The 24,214-nt window shown below is 46.3% G+C and overlaps 1 protein-coding gene across 1 annotated transcript in view; it reads right to left on the bottom strand.

Annotated features, from left to right (window-relative positions):
- Positions 1-714: 714 nt before the first annotated feature.
- LOC147901182 (S-adenosyl-L-methionine-dependent methyltransferases superfamily protein) overlaps positions 715-24,214 on the bottom strand; it is a 33,378-nt gene continuing 9,878 nt past the window's right edge. The window contains exons 2-7 of the mRNA XM_087376444.1: positions 12,357-12,484; positions 12,117-12,237; positions 1,772-1,917; positions 1,470-1,592; positions 1,216-1,368; positions 715-1,106 (exon numbers count right to left, since the gene is read on the bottom strand). Coding sequence (XP_087232570.1) covers positions 1,035-1,106; positions 1,216-1,368; positions 1,470-1,592; positions 1,772-1,917; positions 12,117-12,237; positions 12,357-12,484 — 743 coding nt within the window. The 3' untranslated portion in view covers positions 715-1,034. The remainder of the gene's footprint in view (positions 1,107-1,215; positions 1,369-1,469; positions 1,593-1,771; positions 1,918-12,116; positions 12,238-12,356; positions 12,485-24,214) is intronic.

A 24,214-nucleotide genomic window follows, 5' to 3' on the forward strand; every position in this document is an offset into this window, starting at 1 on the left:
GGGGGATTAATGTCAATAGAAAGCCAAAAAACTTATGAGACCAAGTCAAAAGTACATCATGGGGCTTCCCCCCTTTTTCCAGTCAAAATAGCCTTCTTAGCTGTGCTTTGTAAGGAAGAATAGAGGTAGCAAGGAAGAGGAGAAATGGAAAAAGGGGAAGAAGTGAAGGAAAGGACGGCGGGGAGGGGGGATGAATGCAAAAGAGGATGCAACTGCTCCTGAGACTTGGGGTACAAGAAGGGAAGGCAGCCCCTTGGACTACGAATCAGTCAACAAAGCAGGGGAGGGGGGCAAAAAGGCAAGGAAGACACAGCAGAGGGACGGGGAGGGCAGAGGCTGCCCTGGCAGGCCACCTGTGGGAGAGAGTTGTGAAAAAGAGGCAGTGGCTGCTCTTGGGACATGCAGCAGGAGCAGGACAGCCCCAGAAGCTGCATGCAGAAAGGGAATGAGAGGGAGCTGAGTGAGGCCTGGGATGAGGGCCAGGGGCCTAGGCAGAAGGAATAGCAGCAGATAGGTGGCAGCAGGGGAGTGAGATAGGTGGCAGCAGGGGAGTGAGATAAGGATGAGAGGTCAAAGGCTGCACTATAAGTGTCATTCTGAAGGCGTTCTATTTACAAGCGATATTTAGAAGAACAGTAAGTAATCCTGAAAGTGAGTTTAGCCAAACTAGCCATTAACTGTCAGCCTCTATCCTAATGGGTGTTTGTTCGTGGCTTGTTTTGCTGCATTGTCTTCAAGCATTTAGGTGTTTTGGCATTAAAACTAATGCAGAAGACCCATCAATCATATAGAAGTCACCCCAGCAGATACAACACTGCCAAATCGGCAGTCAACTCAGTTACTGTACAAAGGAAAGTTGGGAGAGATCAATGAGATTGAAACCAAAATCAAGCTCACAATACCAAATTACAGTTGCCTTTAAGCCACTCTGGTAAAATCCTTCAAAGGCTGTTGACACAACAAAATTCACAAAGGTCCAGGTAAACGCCTGCGATCAACCTTGTCATTGTCATTAAGAATTCCTCTGCAAAAGATTACCAGTCTTCAAATGCCTCCTCATCACCAACTCCTTCTGCAAATTCTATTGCTCTCATTGCTTTCATGACCTGTAAGTTGGATAAAGCATCATTTGTTACGCTAGATCTTCAACTGCAGCCCAGAATCTTGATGATTTATTACAACGAAAAAAAACAGGTGACGTTAAAAAAGCTTCACCTGTTCATCAGATAAGCGTAGCTGTTCAGCCACGAAGGGAATTCTAACATAGACACCATCAACAGCACCCTGACCAATCTCTTCATACAAAATGGACTTAACACGAAATCCATGGCTCATAAGAATTTTCTCCACTTTCTGCCTTGCTGCCTCCTGATCATCATAATAGAGGTGTGAAAACCAGATGCCTTCTGACGACCCACCCATATTCCCTTCAGGTGAGAGCAATACCCAATGCTTTTCTAAATACTCACCTCATCCATGCAATCAATAACATTGATTGATAACTCCCCAATGCACAAGGAGCCTTTCATTGCAAGACTGCTCACACAGGTTAGAATGTGCTCAAGGCAGCTTGATTTTTGAAGCTCCAAACCCTGATAGCATAGTCCAAGCACTTTTAATGGTATTTTAATGCTATCCGTGCTACTCCATCTACCTCTACAAAAGAGTTGGTGGTCAAGTACGCAAGCTGCCATCTCAAGCATGAGATATTTTGAGCTATAAAGGAAAATCAACAAATCTATAGCATGGATGATGGATTAAAAGTGATCACCTGCATAATCCAGATACTGGGTTTGTCACCCTGATAACCAACCATCTGCAATCTTTCAGTCCATCCATCTTCCGAGTCTGTATCCTCTCCCAGCTCTGCTGACACGTGCCTTAAAAGACATGCTTTGGGTAGTCCCATTCTATCTCCTGCATAAAAACATAAAATTATGAGTAATGGACATGAACCTTCCTATATAGAGCCTTCCATATCATATGGCGTATCAGTGATCACATCAGTCGAACTTTAAAGATGGTATACAGCTTCAGCACAGATTATTTCCTTTATCTTGACATGATACCCATGCAAAAATCTACTTTAAGCAAACAGGAAGATTATTCTCTTGAATGAAAAATTTCAGAGCAAAAAGTATTGGAACATAGAGGTCTACTCCCCACCTGTGAGCCCCCATCGGAGGAGGACAAGGAAGTCAGGCCAATCAAAGGGACGGATTGAGAGATGAGGCAATGTGGGCAGCATTCAGATATGTTTATTCTAGGCAACCACATACTAGGCAAACCTGATCAGCAATTAGGGCCGACAGATTGACAGGTTTAGGGCTGAAAGTGGGGCTGAAGTATGCCCAGCCATAGGCTCATGTGTTAAGCAGGGGCTGGGAAAGATCCAGCACAAGACACCTGCAAGGCCTTATACAGGCATCAAGAGGACAGCCAGTCAACTGTCTGTTAGATTCTGGCTACAGACCAGTAGGCTGACCCGGTGACCCACAGACTGCAGCTGGCAGTCCATGGTTGGGTCAGGAAGAAGGGCCAGGTCGGCCCTGGGTCTCGTCAGCTGACACTATGGCCAGTCAGCCAGATCTGGGGCAGTTCAACCCTCATAAAAGGAGCCCCACCCTTCAGCAGTTCAGTCTGCCAAGCATTGAGCCGTTCATTCAGCCAGCATTTCTTCAGCCATCTATGGCACCACAGTGTGCACCTACAACCAGTAGTAGAGCAACTGTGGGAGCAGAGACATGGAGCATATTATGCAGTAAAAACTCATCCTTGAAAAGCTACTGAAGCCTACAAAGAGGCACATGGCAGCGCCATTTTGGCTCCCATACCTCAGCCGTGAATGCTGCAGGTGTTGGTAGAATTGTTGGCAGGTTTTGTACTTGGACTTCTACATCTATTTATATATTCTTTTGACAGTACATCTGATTATTCTCTCTCCTAGATCTGAAGGACTTTCTACCTACTTGTGTGCACTGAAGTGAGATAAAGTGGTTGCGGTATCCTGGCATATCTTCCGCATTAGATAACTTTTGTTCATAGTCGGTGGTTAATGCAAGGTCATTGGTGTCCTGACACAGTGTCTGAGCTTCAGCCACGTGCTAAGGTATCTTTTGACCCTCAAAGAACGTAGACATTGTGCGACACTTGAATTAGATATACAGAAACTCGAGGCCGGGGGCATAGGAGTTCGTAACTGAAGTGCCTTGGACTCCTTAATGAGTGAAAACATTGACATCAAGAAATGTCTTGAGGAGCCAAAAAATACTGAGGGGCCTTAAGGCAATGGAAGAGAGTCCAAAAAACTTCATGCAAACTCACCACAAAATCGGGGTCCCACATAATCAAGATGCATAAACCTGAAAAGGTCATTCAGGAGACCTTTATAAGGAGAGACCACTGTAAGGACTTAACATTTGAAAGCTCAATTTCTATTGTACCACCCAGCCACGGGTCTGTTGGAGAGCTTCCTTCGGTTCTCTATGTGAACTGTTAGAAAGTTCACCTCTCCATCTGTAAGCCCCCAAATGAGGAGAGCGTGGAGGAGGGAGACCTAGGGCAGAACATGCCCAGAGAAGAAAGAGAGAGGGGGCCGCCACTCGGGCAGCACCTCATACCTGGCAGTATTGAGCCACAACGGAGGGAAGCAGCGTGGATCAGACCCAGGACAGTTGGCGCCACTGTACGGCCCTGTATGGAGGTAAACACGTGGCTGGAAGGGGGCTGGAGAAAGCCAGAGAAGAGGCGCCTTGAGGGACAGAAGTTGCAGCAGCAAAAGGGGGCAGTGGTGGTGGCTATGGAAGCCCAGCCACCTAGCCTTGGTACTGCCCGAGGGAGGGGCCTTATATAGGCCTCCCATGGGGCCTGGAAGCAGGCCAAAAAGGGCCAACCAGGCCAGTCAGCAAACCGACCTGCTGGTCGTCCAAAAAGCCCAGCAAAAGGGCCTCAAAATGAGATCCCCCAGTCAGTTTTGGGGGGCAGCGAAGTCGGCCATTTAGGTCTGGCCCAGTCGGCCATTTCAGAGGGCCCTTGGGGCCTATATAAGGAGAGTCCTTGAGCCTCACAATAAATTCAGGGGGGGCAGCAATTCAGCAGCAGATTGCGGCAGGAGAAGGCCAGCCAGATAGGCTTTCATAAGCCCCAGGAAGGTGTCCAGGACCTGCAGACAAAGACCTTGGAAGAGGCTTCACTCTTGGCTGTCACCTTGGACAGAAAGGTGCAAGGATCACGGACGGAGAGTATACATACGCTCGAGGTGGAGCACGAGGGCTCAAGTTCTAGAGATATCCAGCAGATAGTAGAAGTACGTGGTGGTAAGATCAAAGGACCATGCTCTAGTGGGACTTTGGATCTATCTCTCTTTGTATTGAGTCCATAGTTCTGGACAAAAATATATTCTTTTAGTGGCTTCTATATCTGGCTGGATCATTGTCTATAAATAAGTCTGCACATCTATTTCAAGCACATAAGTTTAAGAAGTTTGTGATTCCACTCCTCACACACAATGTGTCAGCTCATGGGCTATTCTATTAGTCTTCCGCTGTGCATACCCTCTGTTGGTTTATTTCTAACATGCACTCCTCGTCGAGTTCTTTCTTTTTCCATTTCTCCTCAAATGGAGCTCTCTCTAGAACCCTCCCCCATGCCCACTGCTTGCCATTGGCTATTTCATTTGGTCCCACATCTCCTATTAAAGCCAGTCTCATGGCTTTCCTTTGCACCTCCTAATTAATGCTTGAGCCTAGGATTAACCTTAGAACCCAGCCCTCTAAGCCCCACTAATGGAAGCACTATGAGCACTCTGGTTTTTCCCCTCAACCATAGTCTCGATATCATAATTGACATAACATTTCCTTCCCCTTAAGAAATGTTTATGTCCTCAAAAACAAAATTAAGAAAGCTCTTCTAGAGATTGGTTACCCTTTTGCCATGTTGGACTCTCCTCAAGTTTATGGCTTTTTCGTACTGAATAGAATTCTTTTTCTATTTTTTAAAAATTATCTGAGGAGACTCTTGACTTTCTCAATATTTTAAAAGTCTTGAGCATCTTTTGATGGGACACACGACAAGAGTAGCCAAAAAGAACATGGATGGTGACATACGTGCTTATGTGATTGATGGGGAAAGGAATCTACATGCAGCAATTGTAAATGGGTGAATGAAGGTAATAAAATCTCTATAAAAGGAGCCCTCCTCTCCCTTGTTCATCAATCTCTTCCACCATTAGGCCTCATGTTGCTATAGCTCTAGTCTCCCCAAGCCTCTTCCATGAGCCTTCTCTCCCTCTTGTAGATGTTCTCTTATGTAGACTCTTGAGTCCATCTCTCTCTAGTTTATTCTCTCTCTATGAGTAGTCTTGGAGCTTTCGCTGCCTCTTGTATGTATGAAATCTCTTCTTCTCCCTTGTGTTTATAGTGTTGGAGTGGATTCTCACTCTATTTGTAATGAAAGTCACTTCAGGTTCTCTCTCTCTTTAGTGTCTCTTCCCTTTTCTTTCTTTCAAAGTCTTAAAAGTTCTTTCTATTCGGCTGCTTACTATGCACACATGGTCCCTCTGTTTCCCAAGCCACCAGGCAAACTTCTTCCCCTCTTCTAGGCGAAATCTATGAGGGGTGGATTGTTGATGAAGGTGGAGTCTTGAGGGAGCATCCTGCTCAGGCGAAATTAGCCTGGGTGGAGGGTAGTTTTCATGACAATTTGACCCCCTGTTAGTGTTTTGCTCATAACTTTCTGCTCGGTAGTCCAATTGTAATGAAATTTATATCAGCGTGAAGCTCTCTTCAAGGCGCATGTTTCTATGTGATCAGATCTTGAATCAGATATTGCTGCAAAAAGTTATGAGTCTCTGTGTTTGACAGTCTGTTTTCATGACAGTTTTTACCCCCGTCTAGTAAACTGTCCATAACTTTTTGGTCGCTTCTCTGTTTCTTACGAAACATATATCAACACGAAGCTCTCTTTAAGGCGCATGTCTCTATGTGCTTAGATCTTGAATTAGATACTGCTGCAAAATGTTATGAGTCTCTGTGTTTGACAGTAGTCTGGTTTTTATGACAGTTTTTACCCCCTTCCAGTAAACTGTCCATATCTCTTCAACCGTCTGTCTGTTTTCAATGAAACTTATATCAGCGCGAAGCCCATCTCAAGGCGCATCTCTTTGTGTGCTTGGATCTCTGATATCATGTCTCTACTGAAAGTTATAGGCCTCTGTGTCTAATGACAGTTTGCAAAGTGTTTTGAGCTAAGTGTAAAGGTGTCTATAAAGGAGGTGTAATGTTTCCTCGGAATCTACCCATCCGACCCAATCATCCCCTTCAAACTCCTCGATATATATCAGTTCATGTCAGGTTGAGCCGCAAGATCTTCTTTCAACAACGTATCGCTCTTCTCTTTGGCGCAGACCGACTCGCTGAGATTATGGCCTCTGCTGATCCTTTCCTTCTCCCTATGCTTGATTACAACATCACTTGGGATGTTACCATCTTCATTCTCATCTGAGGGAGGAAAGTATGGTGTGGTATCTTGGCATAAAAGTTTTTTTCTAATGTCCCATTCTCAATGATAAATATCTTTGGCTGTCAGTTCGAAAGCAGTAGGAAGTGAAGAGGTGCGTGAAGTTTATTACCCCCAACTTCATGTCACAATACCTAGAACTCATCTAGAACTCAAGGTCTCATGTATCGATCTTGTAATTGTCTATTGAATAAACGTTCAAAATTTCAATGATCATGATGTATATCACTAACACCTTGCACAATCACCACTATTGACATGTATTTGACATATCTACATAGAGGGGAATGGGTTAGCCTAGAATGATGTCAATCCTAGTAAAATCCTCAACATTACTAGCTCTCGCATTATGTTTAGTGGATCTCATGAATCTTTCTACATGCATAGTATCCTATATTTAGCATAGATATTATGCATATGAGCAAACAAAGCTATACCTATTGAACTTAGGGTCCCATTAACTAAATTGTTTGTCGTCCCATTGAGTTAGACTATTTGGCATTTGGATAACTTTTAGATCAATAAGTTAAGCTAAGACTGCTAAGATTCTAAAAGATCATAAGGGCCTATCTTTAAGAGGAGTTAGAACCCCTTTTTTTTTTACAGAATAAAGATTGAAAAATTTAACCCATGTGCTACCCGTGGGAAACAAAATCAGAAAATTTTAACTGAAAGAAGACCAATCTGTTTTCGGAGATCCCAACTCATTGCCTAGGGAAAACTCTAAAACAGGGGCTAACAACTAGGGAGGAGGACTATGCAACCATCAAATCCCTCACCACGTAAGAGTATAAAAAACGCCTACAAGATAAGCCTTGCAAAAATGCACCCACCTTTCAGCGCTTTCGAGGGAATATAGGGCCATTCTCTCGTCCATTGGTTGCGCTTTTGGCATAGTGTTGGAGGCCCCCACCGAACACAACCGCCTCTGTCGTGGTGGATGACGAGGAATACTAGAGCCAGAGTTGCATGGCAGACAATGATGATGCCACAGGCACAGGGAGGCTTGGGCATCATTGATACAGAGATTTGGATACAGAGATTTGGAGCAGAGCCCTTTCAGGCAAGCTAGTTGTACGTAGTCTCACCTCAGGAGCAGAGCCTTGGAAGCTCCTCCTACAACAGAGGCTTCTCACCAATACCCCACGTATAGGAGGTCAGTAGCAACAATCTTATTGGTGGATCTTCTCAGAGGCTCCCATTGATGCGGAGCCTTTTCACAATTTGGTGGGGACTAGCAGGAGGACTCATACAAGCTTGAGTGCCATGCAGGGAGGACTTCGAGCGCCATTCCCTCATCTTGTAGTTTGAGATTTGGGATCAGGATGGTCACATGCTCAGGTAGCAAACTCACATAGGTTGGGCCAGGCAACTCTTTTGGGACATGGAGTAGGCTCCCTGTGGAGGCAGAGGCGCAGATGGATGCTATCTCTCATCTTCATAGGAGAAGGCAGCGGATGGGGGAGATAGATGTGGCTGTGCTTGAGTCGTGGTAGGCAGCATTTTAGACATGGGTCAATGGCAAGTGGCCAGGTCAGTTTTTCAAAATAGGGATACCCTTGCGGATCATGATCAGGCAAGGTAGTGATCAAGCCAGCTTTCTCAAAGTGGGGCAGGGAGGGCTTCTCCGGCCAGTGAATGAGGGAGATCCAGAGATGGATTGGAGCTTGGATTCACTTCATTGGCAGATGATGAGGGTAGTGGGCCGCTTGGGCAAGGAGTGGTACATCGACTTTCCTTGCATATTTGTGCAAGACGCCTCCCAGTGGCACCTCTAGCATCTAGGAGGGCCGGCCCTACGAGAGGTTTTAGCCGTCCAGAGTAGAGCGAGTGGAGGAGGTAGCCTTCTTTTCCTATACGACACAAGTTGGACCGAGACTCCAGATGGAGAAAATGGCGTGGGTGCTCTCTCTCTCTCTCTCTCTCTCTCGGAGGGCCGGCCCTACGGGAGGTTTTGGCCATCTAGAGTAGAGCGAGTGGAGAAGGTAACCTTCTTTTCCTATACGACACAGATTGGACGGAGGCTCCAGATGGAGACAATGGCGTGGGCTCTCTCTCTCTCTCTCTCTCTCTCTCTCTCTCTCTCTCCCCACATTGGTATGTGCCTCAAGAGGTCAGTTCCAGATTCTGGGCACGCTTATGGTCCAATCTGCGGCGTCGGAGTATCTTGTTTTTCTTTTGGTTGGTTGCCTACGGAGGATTGCCCGTAGGCCCTTGGCTATGCCACCGTTGCACAAACAGAGTTTTGGAGACGATCCCACATTGCTTATGGAGTTATCCCAGTGCTCAGAGGATCTGGGTGGGGTCCCTACGGATTGTGGCTTGGTTGCAGTGGATATAGAGGGACTTCACCTTGGGTATGACAGCCTGCTTGACAAAGGGGGGCCATGCCTTCCACATCAACGAGGTCTCCCCTGCCTACATGATACAAGGGCAGAACATCCATAGGATAGAGCTACACGAGGCAATCCCACCCTCTCGACACTATCCGCGATAGTGGCAAAGGATGGGGTGTGGGAGATAGTGGCCAGCATCACGGTGTGGAATATTTGGATTGTGTGCTGCAGCAAAGTGTTCTACCTGCGGCTACTTTGATTGCCATCTGGCAAGACATCATCTACATCTTGCACGCTACTTTGGAGCGTGGGACATTGGATTCTAGAGCCACCGCCCCCAGGGAAGCGGAGCATCACCGGGAAGCAAGGTACATGATGGATTGGATCCATGTCCTCAACTGTGTAACCATGGTACCAAGGAACAAGATACACCAGGTAAGGGCCGAGGAAAATGGGACTCTGCTCCACAAGTACCTGAGTAGTGTCCTTTGAACTCACCTGGAGAAGAAAAACTCCTCTCCTATAGATTGTGACGTCCTCGATGTGGTCACCTTCTAATGCTAAGCTCATCTGAATCCAGTCATGCACCTAGTGTGCCTCGTAGGAGTGAGACCTACAATCTTGCCAATCAATGCTTTGTCCTATAAGGATTGAACTGCTTGCTTGAATTGCTGCTTGTCTTCAGGAGAGAGAAGTACCTTGACGACATGGGAAGTCGAGGGTGCTGCCATTTGATCCCCTCTGGCTAGACCAAGGGTCACCACCAAAAACACACCACTGCCAAGAAAGGACGGGGGGAAGGAAAAGAAAGGAAAGGAAAAGGAAAAAACGGGGGAAAGGACAGCCACCAGCTTGGGCAGAGAAGCTGCTGCAAGCATGAGAACGGGCTGTCAAGAGAGAAGAAAAAGGCCACACCAAGAAGAGATCAAAGTACTGCAGAGGACCCAAGAAATTCTGCGAAAAGTACCAAGAAGGGGGGCTGCCAGGCTCAAGAGAGAGCCCGCCTCGAATCTCGGTACTACTTGAACTGAAGGAGGGGCCTGGACCAGCCTCAAGTCACCTGCCACCTAGAAGGTGCCTCTATTTGCAGTGCAAATTCTTGGAGCGGGCGTAAACAGGCCCGCGAGCCAGCCCGCAGCCCTACACACCTTGGCGGCTCCAGAGATCGGGCAAATGAAAGGGGGGGCTCCAAAGGCCAGCACAGACTGGCTTCAAAGGTACCAAGGGGGCTGTGAAGGCACAATGGTGCCTTGGGCACCTCAGTCCAGCTACGTGGGCTAGTACAGCAGTAAAAGCACTTCAATGGTGAGGGGAAGAGCTGTAAAAAGGGGCGGAAGGCAGGAGGGCATAGGCGCAAGGAAGGGGGAAGGTGAAGGCGGGAGGTGGGGGAGCTATAACAGGTAAGAGCTAGGCGGGGAAGGCAGCGATGGAGCAGGAGCTCATACTTAGTAATCTCGATCAAGGAGTTAGAACATATAAACAATTGATGAGGGCTTTGATTGCTCAAGCTAGCACCAACTACAGAACACTGTTGCTTTGTGTGAGATTCAACGTGGTGCAATGGTAGAAGCAATACCTGCCCTCCCCATTTGTGCTTCTACATGATGGGGCAAGCAAGAAGGCAACAGTTTCCCAAGGAAGCCAACTTTAGAGCAACTGGTGACCTCATGTTGATCCACTCACACGATGAGAGGAAGTAGAAGAACTTGATCCACCACACATTCAGGAGCAACTACAACAGACCCCTAAAAGACAAGAAAGACTTCCTCGATGGTACATGAGTTGCCCTGAGGGATATTAAGAGCCGAAGACATTTCATGAGACAAAGGGAGACCCGAAATGGGAGGAGGATATAAAGATTGAAATGGAATCTATACTATGAAACCATACTTGGGACATTGTGGCTAGGCTTGAAAGAAGGAAAGCCATGGGTACCAAATAGTAGACAAAAACAAGGCTAGACTTATAGCCAACAGGTATGCTCTGGTAAATGGATTACAACTACCAGGAAACATTTGGTCCACTATAAGAATGACCACCATCAGAGTAGTTCTTGCACTTCTGCACATCACAAATTGCCACTACTTTAAAAGAACGCGAAGTCATCATTCTTGAATGGAGTGAACAACCTCTAAGATCTTAGATTTCAGGAAACAAGGTGCGCAGACTTCAAAAGGCATGCTATGGGCTAATAACAAGCCTCAAGAGTGTGTGACACACATTGGTAGTGCCTCAAACAGATCAGATTGTTCACAAGTCCCTTACATAGCAACCTATACCTCGTTTAGGAAGAAAGTAAAAGACTATCATTTCTATTGTATGTTAACAATCTTCTGACAAGTGACCACAAGAAGAACATCAAAGCAATTCAGTCACTCTTAAAGAAGAGTTTGAGATGACTAACCTTGGGTTGTTATACTACTTTCTCAAGATTGAGATGCATCACAATAGTGATGGACCATGTTATCTTCTTAAGTACTCCAGAAATTATTAACGTTTATGTTAACTTATCCATGAAGGACACATCCCCCCTGCTGGATATCAATGAATATTGGACGTTGATTGGCTGTCTCATTTATCTGTCTCATAAAGACCCCAACATTGGCTCTGTAGTTGGTTTATCTACTGGCTAGCTACTATATGTCTTCTCACATCATCAGAGGTACTCACAGTATGGCATCAGATATAACCCAAGGGAGGATCCAGAACCCGGAGTTCTACTTCAGATTATTGTTTTACGCTGGCACTTAGCTACATTTGTTGGCTGCGCAACCGACTCATGGTTGCACTCTCTTTGACAAAAATGGCACCAAATATATATCTTTGCTATGATACACACATACATGGTAGGATGGGGTTGCACATTTTGCTCTTTCATAGGTATTTGAATGTCTTGATGAATTTGACTTAAAATATTTGTATTTAATCCAGGCTAAACCTAACCACTACTTAAAAAGGTCCTCCCACGGTTGTACTTAATCAAGTCCTCTTTGGAGGTCGAATCATAAGGGAGGGAAGATGGAAAGGAAAGAAATATGTTTTCATTCCCATACCCCAAAAGTGACTTAAGGATAACAGAAAAAACGTCACCATCTCAATCTTAACTACCAATCAATCGCTCTTATAATAACAGACACAAACTTTGCCTCTATCACTAAAAAGCTCAACAGAAAAGTTGAGAGACACAAAGGGAAATTCTCTCCTGCAAAGCAGTAAAAATTAATTTCTTAATCCGATCCAAATTACTGTCTAATAAAAACCAACCTGAGCTTCTATCCTTTGCATGCTGTACAGCATGACCAAATGTTACATAAAATATCACTGTTGCAGGAGGCCAGGGAAGCCTATACCGTCTTTGATCCATTCCATCTGCCAGAATAACTATCTGTTCAGCATTAGATCAATATCCAAGCCCGCTATAAGCACCAGAAATTGCATAGATATAGTAACTTTAAAATCCATATACAAAGTCGTATGTGTCACCTTTAAGGTTGAACAATTTACCTGTCGTGTTAAGCCTTCCTTTTGTGTAAATACATTAATCAGGTTTTCATCAACGAATTTAGTTGCTATAGTTGAGTGCCAACCCGACAAGCTCTCATCAGACTCTCCATTAAATGCATTGGGGAGACCTGAGATTGCAAAAAAGTTGAGCCTGAATCAAAAACTGCAACGGATCTTTGAGATGAGCAAGAATTGAAGATAAAGAAGCAAACCATTACTAGTTGGGCTAATAGAACCCAACAAATATTCATCTACCTCATTTTCAGATTGTCAAACATAAAAGTCACATTATGGAGCAATAATGATAGAGAAAAGAAAAAGGAAGAACAGCAAGATGACATTTAGCTACTACAATACTCTTTCTGACATATTTACAGCTAAGGTGCAAAGTTGATGCATATTGGTAAAAGTAAATTAATCTGCCTCCCCTCAAGCTCTTTCTGACATATTTACAGCTAAGGTGCAAAATTGATGCATATTGGTAAAAGTAAACTAATCTGCCTCCCCTCAAGGCTCAAACTCAAGCGAGCATTAAGTGTTGATCACCCAGTTACTCTTATCTGCCTTACTTTCAAGCTGAGGTGAGCATTAAAGATTGATCATCAAACCCTTTTAAGAACTCACATGGTTTTAATAACTACGATTAAAAGGAATCTGACAATAATGTGCGTACATAGTAAAATTGCCAGCATTGAACAAGCCACTTGATTCAGTTTCATCAGCAATAGTTTAATGGCTGCATTTTGAGACAGTATAGTGACTTTCCCTCTCTTCGAAGATCAATCCATTCTAATGATTACCTTGCACAATTCAAATTGGTCCTGAATGTACCCTTTGCTTTGCTCACCATGTGCATTTGACTACCTTACTATCCAATTTCTGTTTTAGTTTTGAGCAATGTCATACAACCAAAGACTCCCAATGCATTACACTTGGCCTCTGTGGTCCAGGCTTCATGGAATGTCTTACTACTATGGTGGGACCCCTATTAAGCACACAAGATGCTATAAATATTTCTTCTGTTGGAAATATAGAGGTCACCTCCCTGTCTGTGAGCCCCCATATGAGGAGAGCACTGGGGGGGTGAACCAGGGTGATGCTGCCATGTGGGCAAGGATCAGACAAAGAAAAGAGGAATACTTGGAACCTTCTAGGAGCCTAGGTTAGCACAGTGGGTGAGGCGACTGGTAGAGGCAATTCCAGGAGCAGATCTGTGGCTCAGTGGAGCTACAGAGGAAGATGACAGAGGCTGCATCAGATGGTGCATTTGTATGGAGCAGATGGCGGGGTATCAGGCCCTGGATGATGGAGTGTGAGGGAGATAGAGTAGGGAGTGAGAGGACTCACTGCACACACAGTAGTGGGGATAATCACAATGAGTGAGTGGTACCTCCCCAAGTACACACATATATATTATGGATAAGGTAGTAACCCTTAAGTACATCTAAGTACAAATGTGTACTTAGTGTACTTAAGTGTCCTACATTAAAGTACAACATAAAGTACTATTTACATAGGGTGGCCAGTGCCTTTACCCCAACAACCTCCCACTTAAAGGCAGTGTGCCCTCAAGGAGAGAAAGAATATTGGCCTCAACCAATACCCATAAGAGATCTGCAGTGTGCAAACCTCTCTGCAGCTAACCCTTTGGTTAACAGATCTGCCGGATTGTCATGTGTATGCACCTTAACAAGCTTAATTTGCTTGTTTTCAAGCACCTCCCTGATGAAGTGATATTTCACATCTATGTGCTTCGTCTTTGCATGAAAGACAGGATTACGTGCCAACTGTATGGCACTCTGACTGTCACAATGCAACAATGGAATCTCCAATGGATAACCCAAATCTGCCACTAACCGAGATAGCCATATAGCCTCCTTGCATGCCTCAGTGGCTGCAATATATTCTGCTTCTGTGGTAGACAATGCAACGCATTGCTGCATTCTAGATACCCATGACACTGCACCTCCAGTGAAAGTGAAAACGTATCCGGTAGTAGACTTCCGGGTATCAGGGTGACCAGCATAATCAGAGTTTGTATAACCTTGCACTTTTGCATCTTGACTGCCGAAACATATGCACAAGTCCTGTGTACCCTTCAGGTATCTCATGACACCTTTCACTGCATTCCAATGCTTCATGCCAGGTTTAGCCATGTATCTGCTAACCACTCCCACTGCAAACGCAATATCGGGCCTGGTTGCAACCATAGCATACATGAGACTGCCACACGCTGATGCATACGGAATCTTTGACATCTCAGCTCTCTCAGCATCTGTCTGAGGGCTGTCCAAAGCACTGATTTTCACATAAGGAGGTAATGGAGTACCAATACTCTTCCCCCCCTCCATGTGAAATCTCTGCAAGACCTTGCCAATGTATTCCTTCTGAGACAAGTATAGCAACCGCTTTTCCCTATCCCGAAGTATGCGCATACCCAATATATGGTTGGCATCACCAAGATCCTTCATATCAAAGGTCTGGTGCAATCTCTTTTTCAAGGCATTCATTTCCTTATGAGATTTTCCAGCAATTAACATGTCATCCACATACAAAATGAGGATAAGTAAACTGCCATCTGAAGCTTTCTTGGTATATAAGCAGTGATCAATGTCACTTCTCCTGTAACCCTGGGTTCGCATGAATGTATCAAACTTATGATACCATTCCCTGGGTGCCTGCTTTAGACCATAAAGACTTTTCTTCAGTCTGCATACAAGCTTCTCTTTGCCCTTCACTGTAAAACCCTCTGGCTGCTGCATAAAAATTTCTTCATGTAAATCACCATGAAGAAATGCGGTTTTGACATCCATTTGGACCAAATCCATATCTGCATGTGCAACCAATGCTAATACAGTTCTGAGTGTTGTCATCTTGACAACGGGAGAGAATATCTCCTCAAAGTCAACACCATATTCCTGCTTGAACCCTTTGGCAACCAGTCTGGCTTTATGCCTTGGCTTTTCACCAGGTGTGACTTTAAGTCTATAAACCCATTTGCATGGCAGTACCTTCTTACCAGTAGGCAAGGGTACCAATTCCCAAGTGCCATTCTTGTGAAGACTGTCCATTTCAGACTTCATAGCAAGATCCCATTGAACCTTGTCTGCCCTCTGCCTAGCCTCTCTGTAGCATGAAGGCTCTCCACAATCAGTGAGCATCAAATAATCAATGCCTGGAACAAATCTTTCTGGCTGCCGCGTCTGTCTGGTTGACCTTCTAACCCAAAGACCATCATCTTGAGCTGGCTGTCCAGCCTGTTCATCACCCAGATAAGGTGGCTGTTCCATGATTCCTGGCTGCATTTGCATGTCAGGAAGATCACCTAACTGTGCCTCATCCATTGGGATGTTTTCTGCCATAACTGGCTGTCCATTAGGATCTGCTGCAGCATCATTTAATGGCTGATTATGCTGCTGTTGTGGCTGATTTACAGCCTGTCTGTGTTGCCCATGATGCCTGTCATCATCAATAGTTACTTTTAAAGGTTCCTGCTGTACAACAGGTTCCTTGAACATGATGGTTTCATCAAACACGACATCATTGCTGCGTATAAGTTTTCTGTTCTTGGGATCCCAAATCCTGTAGCCCATCTCACCTTTGTCACCATAACCTAGGAATATGCATTTAAGAGACTTTGGATCCAGTTTAGTTCTGTCCTCCCTGCGTACATGCACATACGCGACACAACCAAAGACCCGTAGGTGTTTGTAAGACGGAGGCTTGTCCGTCCATGCCTGTTCAGGCACACCACCACATAGTCTCTTGTTTGGTGACCTATTAATAAGGTGCACAGCTGTCTTTACAGCTTCAGCCCAAAATGTGTGGGGCAGTGCAGCATGTGACAACATAGATCTGACTTTCTCTTGAATGGTCCTGAACATTTTTTCAGCTGTACCATTTTGTGGAGGATCATATGGTGCAGACAACACCCTTTGAATACCCTTTGCCTCACAGAATTCTTGAAACTCTTTGGACAAATACTCTCCACCATTGTCAGATCGTAAGGCTTTCAGTTTTTTGCCTGTCTCATTTTCGACCAGTGCAACAAACTTAGTGAAAGCCTTGAACGTATCACTCTTCTTCCTGAGAGTGTAAACCCACACTTTGCGGGTGGCGTCATCTATGAATGACAGTATGTACTTTGAACCTCCTAAAGAGAGTGTAGGCATCTCACACACATCTGTATGTACTAGCTCCAAGAGCTGTAATTTCTGATCTGACCTTCTCTTATGAGGTATTTGTACTTGACGACCGTAGAGACAAAATTCACATTTCTGTAAATCTGAATATTTTAGACTCGGCAAGTAACCAAAATGAGCCAATTGCTCCATTCCCTTAATACTCATATGGCCAAGCCGGCTATGCCACAATGAAATCTTTGGCAGCTCGGTGGCATTTACATCAGAATGTGGACAATGTCCACCATGAAGTGAATACAAAGTATCAACCTTAGGACCCCTGGCAATAGCCATTGCCCCTTTGCTGATTTTCCATTTCTGATTACCAAAGGTGGTATGATAACCATCATCATCCAACAACCCTGTGGAAATCAAGTTCTTCTTCACCTCAGGAACATGCCTGACCCCTTTAAGCATTAACTGCTGGCCATTTTCAAGAACAAGCCTGACATCACCTATACCAATGATAGAACATGCATGGTTATCACCAAGAAAGACAACTCCCTTATGCCCTCCTGCATATCTGACAAACAGATCTCTGTAGGATGTCACATGAAAGGAAGCACCTGAATCTATAATCCAGGAAAACATATCTGATCCATCACCAGCATGAAGTGTATGAGCCTCCAGTGAAGAGGTGAAACATATCTCACGTCCACTGTCACTGTCACTAACATAAGTAACATTCAGCTCCTCTTTTTCTTTGCCCTTAGACTTGCCTTGAGCCTTGCCTTCTTTGGCTCTCAGGTCATTCTTCTTTTGAAAACACTTTTTCTCAATATGTCCCTTCTTGCCACAATAATTGCAGACAAGATCACTTTTAGAGCGGGACTTGCTCCTCTCTCTTTCTCTGTCTTTTCCACGTGTTTTGGACCTGCTGCGTGCATTCAAAGCATTTGACTTCCCAATAGCATTGTTCTTTCTGTTCATCTCTTCCTGTAGAAGAGCACTCTCCACATCTGCAAATAACAGAATGACATTTGAGTTGCTGGTAGAAGTCCTGAATGTGTCCCATGACTCAGGTAGAGAACATAAGATGAGTGTAGCTTTCAGCTCATCATCGAGCTTCAACCCCTGGTTGATCACCTGGCTGAATATGCTGTTAAACTCAATAATATGAGTGGACATAGCTGTCCCCTCCTTCATTTGAAGACCAACAAGCTTTTTCAGCCAGTAAGCTTTTCCCGTGGCACTTTTCTTGGCATAAGTATCCTCAAGGCGTTGCCACATTTTCCACGCAGTAGGTTCATCCCTGATGCCTACAACCAGTGAATCAACAACTGTAAGCATAATGGTCGACCTGGCCAAGCCGTCCATCTTCTCCCACTGCTCATCAGTAATGTTGGAGGGCTTAACACCCTTCTCCTTTATAGGTTTATACTGGTCCTTCTGCATCAACACATTGTAGCACTGTGTCCTCCATATGTCGTAGTTTTTAGCTCCTTCGAGCTTCTTTATCTGGAACAAGGACGACACGTCGCTGCTGGAACTCATAGTAAAGAAAGTAGAATCCCTGTAGGTGTTCAATTAAGCACCAGTCACTCCAAGAAAATTCTCCCGCAGCGGAAGTACGATCAGAAAATGAACTTGGTACTGTTTCAGTGGCATAAAACCAACTGAAAGTCTTTCTCCCACTTGCTGCAGAAACAGTACAGCAAGTTGTTGTTGTCTGGTCTGCTGGCGAAAGTGCGGTACAGCTCCTTCAAAGTGCTCCAGAAAAATCCCAGAACTGTTTTCTGAAAAAAGTAGCAGTACTTGTTGACCTTTGTGACAGTGAAATCTGGTCAAACTTGCTGGTTGACAGTCCCGGACTGTCAAAAAACAGTGAATCTCTGATTGTGGATGAAGATCTCTGATTTTAGACCTCCATATGCTCCAGAAACTTCCCCCCCAACTGAATTCACAGTTTGGAAGTGAGATTGCTCAAAAGCCCTTTGAATGCATGAAGAAAATCAGAGATTTGACCTCCAATTAAAAAAAATTGACCTTTGACCAAAAAAAAAAAAAACTGTAAGTCAAATTTGCACTTTCAAAGCATAGTAGTGCTTTACGAGATAGCCTGATGCATATAGAGTGCTCCCACTTGACAGATTGCCGGTCAGGCTACAAAAGCCCCAAATTTGACTAAAGTCAAACTTGGTCAAAATCGACCAAATCTGTACCAAAAGTGATTGTACTTTCAGCAACAAGCTAAAGCATTTGTCCCAAGCATAATAGCATCAAAAGCCCCTTGAATTGACAGCACATTCCGTGCATTAACACAGTAAATGGCATCAACTGCTACTGCTCACAAGGCGTCTGACTGCAAATCCATTGAGTTGCATCCAACAAGGCATACACTGCAAGTATCAAGTACAGATTTGTCCAAGTATCAAGCATACACATTTCAAGTGACAATGCATAAACAGTGTCACCCTTCACTGGCCAAAAGTTGGAATACACAAAACAAGGACGAGAGAAGGTGGAAGGCGTATGGCTGAAGGAGGCGATGGCCTGGCCGACGACTATCGTCCTTGCAGCTCGCTGACCCGCTCTCGATTCGCATAGCTAGCGTATGCCGCCTGCGACCTTCAGACCTGGCTTGCGCCGTTGCGCCTTGCAGCCACGCTTGCAGTCTTTGCCTGCGATCTTTCAGCCCTGGTCTGCGCCTTGCAGCCTTTGTTTCACAGCCGTGGCCTGCGCCTTGAAGCCCTTTGCCTCACGGCCGTGGCCTGCGCCTTGAAGCCCTTGCCAGCGACGTACAGCCGCGCCCTGCGCCCTGCAGCCTTTGCCTCGCAGCCGCGCCCTGCGCGCTTGCAGCCGCCGTTGCAGCTCGTGGCCTGCCTATTCGCAACTCGTCCGTACAACCTGCGCTTGCAGCCGCCCTTCGCGATCCGTCCGTACGGTTGTACGGACGTCGTACGGCCGTACGGATCGGTCCGTACGGAAGGGGTAGGTTAGGGAGAGGAGGGAATGGTAGTAGAGGGAGAGAGCCCGTTGGCTCTGATACCAGTTGATGGAGTGTGAGGGAGATAGAGTAGGGAGTGAGAGGACTCACTGCACACACAGTAGTGGGGATAATCACAATGAGTGAGTGGTACCTCCCCAAGTACACACATATATATTATGGATAAGGTAGTAACCCTTAAGTACATCTAAGTACAAATGTGTACTTAGTGTACTTAAGTGTCCTACATTAAAGTACAACATAAAGTACTATTTACATAGGGTGGCCAGTGCCTTTACCCCAACACTGGATCCGGCCTGGCAGGAGGCGATTGTACCTAGACAAGACGCACAAGTTCAGGTAGAGCCCTAAAGTACTGTATCCAGGTGGGAGGCTCAGGTTCAGACAGGTGTATGACACTCTAAACCCTTTTCCTATTTCAATTCATTATCATGACCAATAGATACCAGATCCCAAACTTTGGTGAGACACGCAAGCTTGATGGGATCAACTACCCATTGTGGCAAATGAAGGTCCGGAGCCACTTGGTGTTGAGGGAGTCATGGGGTATTGCGACGGGGACAAAGCTGATACCTCAGGCCACCATGACTACTCCAACCACAGCAACCTCGGTGGCGGTGACAACGCCAGCAGAGCCTATCTTAGTGAGAGCATGGCATATCCGGAATGTGGAAGCCTTGGCTATCATTTCAGTATGACGGCGGATATCGTGCAGCCACATATTCAGATGGCGAACATTTCTTTAGAGGCCTGGACAACTTTGAGGATGTGTACAAGCTCAACAAGGAGGCGAGAATCTTGGACCTCGAGACAGAGCTATACAGCATGAGTATGGATGAAGGGGAATCGGTATAGGAACACTGTTAGACATCAACATCTCCTGATGTCACCTAGAGACAGAGGGCCTTGCTTGGGGTGTGCCTGCCCAGTGAGAGGCTACAGTAAGTTGAGAGAGGGAATGTGTTGTGGGTGTGCCCACCCCCTGTGAGGGGTAGTCTAGGGTAGGGCTGACAGTACGGTTGCGTGGCCATCCTAATCCTCTTGCTGTGACTCAGGGCAGCCTATGAGGAGGCGCATGTACCTGGCTGCCTGGGGGGAGCTTGTGTGGCCACCTTGTTGGAAAGGTCACCTCCCCATCTGTAAGCCCCCATATGAGGAGAGCATGGGGGAGGGAGACCTAGGGCAGTACCTAACAGAAAAAGAGAGAAAGGGGCTGCCACATAGACAGCATCATGGCTGTCATGTGGGCAGCACATCTAGAGCTGTTATGGGCAGGACAGAGGGCCAGGATAGTGCGGAAGCATGGCAGATCCATACGGATTACAGACGCCTGCTGTACGGCTGGTTTCAGGGACACGTAAGGAGCTCAAGCAGGAGCCCTAGAGCTGGAACAAGCCTGGAGCAGAGGCAAGATAGTCTGGGACAGATTGCGATGGATCTAGGACATGGAGGCACACTGTTTGCAGTAGGTTTTGGGGGGCTGGACCCTGAATATATAGTAGGGCATCTGCCCTTGAAAGGAGGGCCACAGCCCTAGTGTTGTGGGCCAAGGGCCCTTGTAATGAGAGCCCTTTAAGGGCGGTTTTCCAGCAGACTGGTCGGCCTGTTTGGGTCAGCCAGAATGATGCTGCTGGTCGGTTTTCTACAGCAGGCCTCAGGGCCTATAAAAGGAGAGGCTCAGGCCTCATTTCATCATCCAGCAGCTAGCAGATCCAGGGCAGAAAGGAGCAGCAGGAAGCCACCCTTTGGGCCTACATCCAGGAGGATAGAGAAGTGCTTGAAGGGCTGCAGACTTAGCCAGGAAAGAGCTGGGACCTTGGCTGTCATCTAGGGCAGAAGGTTGCTGAGATCATCATCTTCTGGAGCAGCCATTCACAAGCAGGTTGGAGCAGTGGAACAGGGATCTGTGTGCTGCAGACAAAGCTTGGCAGGGGCTGCCCACCTAGGCTGATTCACAGGCAGTAAGGTGGAGAAGAACACACTAGACGGAAAGTCTACAGACGCTCGAGGTGGAGCACGCGGACTTGAGTCTAGAGATAGCCAGCAGATAGGAGAAGGACCTTGTGGTAAGATCAGAGGACCACATCATTGGTGGGACTCTGGATCTGTCTCTTTTGTATTGTGTCCATATTTGTGGATGGAAATATATATTTTGGCGGTTTCTCTATCTGGTTGGTTCATTGTCTATTGATGAGTCTGCACACCTATTGTATGCACATAAGTAAAGAAGTCTGTGATTCCACACCCACACTGCACACTGTGTGAGCTCCTGGGCATTACTATAAGTCTTCCGCTACGTGTACCCTCTGTTGGGTCTTTTCTAACATGGTATCAGAGCCCAAGTAGGAGGCTCACAGGTGTGGGAGCCTGAAGGCAGGGACCTTGCTGAAGGACGACCCTGATTCAGAAGCTCTAGGGAATCGACTTCCACGACTGGAGGATTGTGCCCTTGCGAGGAGGAGGGTAACTCAGGTTCAGTCAAGTGCGTTCAGAGTTCTGGTTTACTGAATTTGAGTTTGGTTGACTTTGCTGTGTGGTATATACAGCAGAGATGTCGACCTCTACAACCTCTTCAGCCCCTGCTTTCCCTTCCTCCTCCTCCAGTTTTCTCTCTTTCACTATTCCTAACTTTGGAGAGTCTGGGAACCTGGACGGGACTAATTACCCGATCTGGAAAGTGAAGATCCGGAGTCATTTAGTGGCTCGGAAGTTGTGGAAGCTGACCACGGGAGAGGAGTCGAAGCCAGAGCACATGGTGGACAGTAAAGGGGAGGTACTCATGGCAGTAGACAGAGAGGAGCTTGAAGCTTGGGAAGAAAGAGATGCCCATGCCCTGGCAATAATCATAGGAACTACGGCCGACTCTGTTCTTCCGCATATCCAACTGGCCGAGACGTCGGTAGAATCGTGGGCCACCCTGAAAGATCTGTACGAGACAGACAATACCTCCCAGATCGTGCTTCTTCAGCATCAACTCTACAATCTTGATATGGAAGAAGGAGATACGGTACATAGCCATTTGACGAAGGTCAAGGTGGTGCAGGATCAGCTGGCAGCAATTGGTCAGAAGACAAACTCATGCCATCTGGCCTTGATGGTACTGAGGAGATTGCCTCGGAGTTTCAAAAGCTTTGTTATGGCTGTGACAGCAGGACAAAGGACCAAACCTCTGACGTTTGAGGAGTTGTGTCCATTACTGCTACAGGAGGAAGCTCGGGAGAAGCTCTACAATGAGGACAAAGATGACAAGGCGATGCTAGTGAAGGATTCCGTTGGCAAAGGAAAGGGCAAGCCTAACGGTGGCAAGTCCAATAAAGACGACTCTGACGACGAGGGGACTTCGAAGAGAAAGCACAAGAAGATGTGTTTCTATTGTGATACGCCCGGACATTTTGCAAAGGACTGTAGAAAGAAAAAGGCGGATCTGAAAAACAAACAGGAGTCTGACTCAGATTCAGAGGGAAAGGCCAAAGCAAATGTGGTAATCGAAGAGTTGTTCCTGGTGACATCACCGAGTGTTACCGAGGTCAAATATGTTGATCCAGAAATCACAATAAGGATGTCTGACATAGAGATGTGGGTCGACAAGGAGTCAGATACCTTTGTGAAGGTGAAGGACAGCATGGAGCGCTTGGTACCTTCCAGGTGTGTGGCTGTTGACACTGACACGAGGGTGGATTCCATGGAAGGCCCTGAGGTCTCATGGTCAGATGGATGCTGGAGTTCAAAAGGGGACAGTACAGTATTACACAGGCTCTTGGCGGGTGCCTCATTGAGGTACAGGGTTTGCTTTCAGAGCGAACATTTAGGCAGTACAATAGTCTGGTATGTATTTGATATTCTGCATTTGAACCTTTATAGCATGCTGTGGAGAGACTCTGCTCTTCATTTGTCTCAGGTGATAAGAGATTGGAAGGAATTAGCCTTCTTCGAAGGCAGAAGGGGAAGTATTGGTGCTTCTTCAAATCTTGGACGCAGATTGCTAGAAGGTGATGGACAAAGAGTACTGAAGCCAAAAGAGTACTTGCTTGAGAACTCAGCGAGAGTTCATGGTCCAGGTTATCTCGAAATATTCATTGGTTGCAGACCTTGCCAAAGGAAGGACGGGTTGAAACAGACCCTCAGAGCATGGTGCCTGGAAGACTCCAGGTTGTTCACTCATTATGAGGAGGACGACTAGAAGATCGTGACGGCTGGATTGCTCGAGTTCAGAGGCGGGAACGTGACTAAAGGAGGTGGTGCCAGGAGGTGCTACCAGACATGGACCTGTGTACCAGGATGGTGTGCGGAAGCGGAACTGGACCTAGTGGAGCAGGAGCCACTGGATGAAAACCCAAGAAAAGATTTTGACATCGAAAGGTTCCAAAGGACTACGACCAGGAAGTTACTGGAGCATCTTCATTGACGTGTTGGCATTGGGCTGAGATGTGTCGGTGAGAGGGGGTGTTGGAAAGGTCACCTCCCCATCTGTAAGCCCCCATGTGAGGAGAGCATGGGGGAGGGAGACCTAGGGCAGTACCCAACAGAAAAAGAGAGAAAGGGGCTGCCACATAGACAGCATCATGGCTGTCATGTGGGCAGCACATCTAGAGCTGTTATGGGCAGGATAGAGGGCCAAGATAGTGCGGAAGCATGGCAGATCCATACGGATTACAGACGCCTGCTGTACGGCTGGTTTCGGGGACACGTACGGAGCTCAGGCAGGAGCCCTAGAGCTGGAACAAGCCTGG

This window comes from Dipteris shenzhenensis, chromosome 6 (genome assembly GCF_047967505.1).
Source record: "Dipteris shenzhenensis isolate YYH24624 ecotype China chromosome 6, Dip_SZ_1.0, whole genome shotgun sequence".
In the NCBI taxonomy this organism is placed as follows: domain Eukaryota; kingdom Viridiplantae; phylum Streptophyta; class Polypodiopsida; order Gleicheniales; family Dipteridaceae; genus Dipteris; species Dipteris shenzhenensis.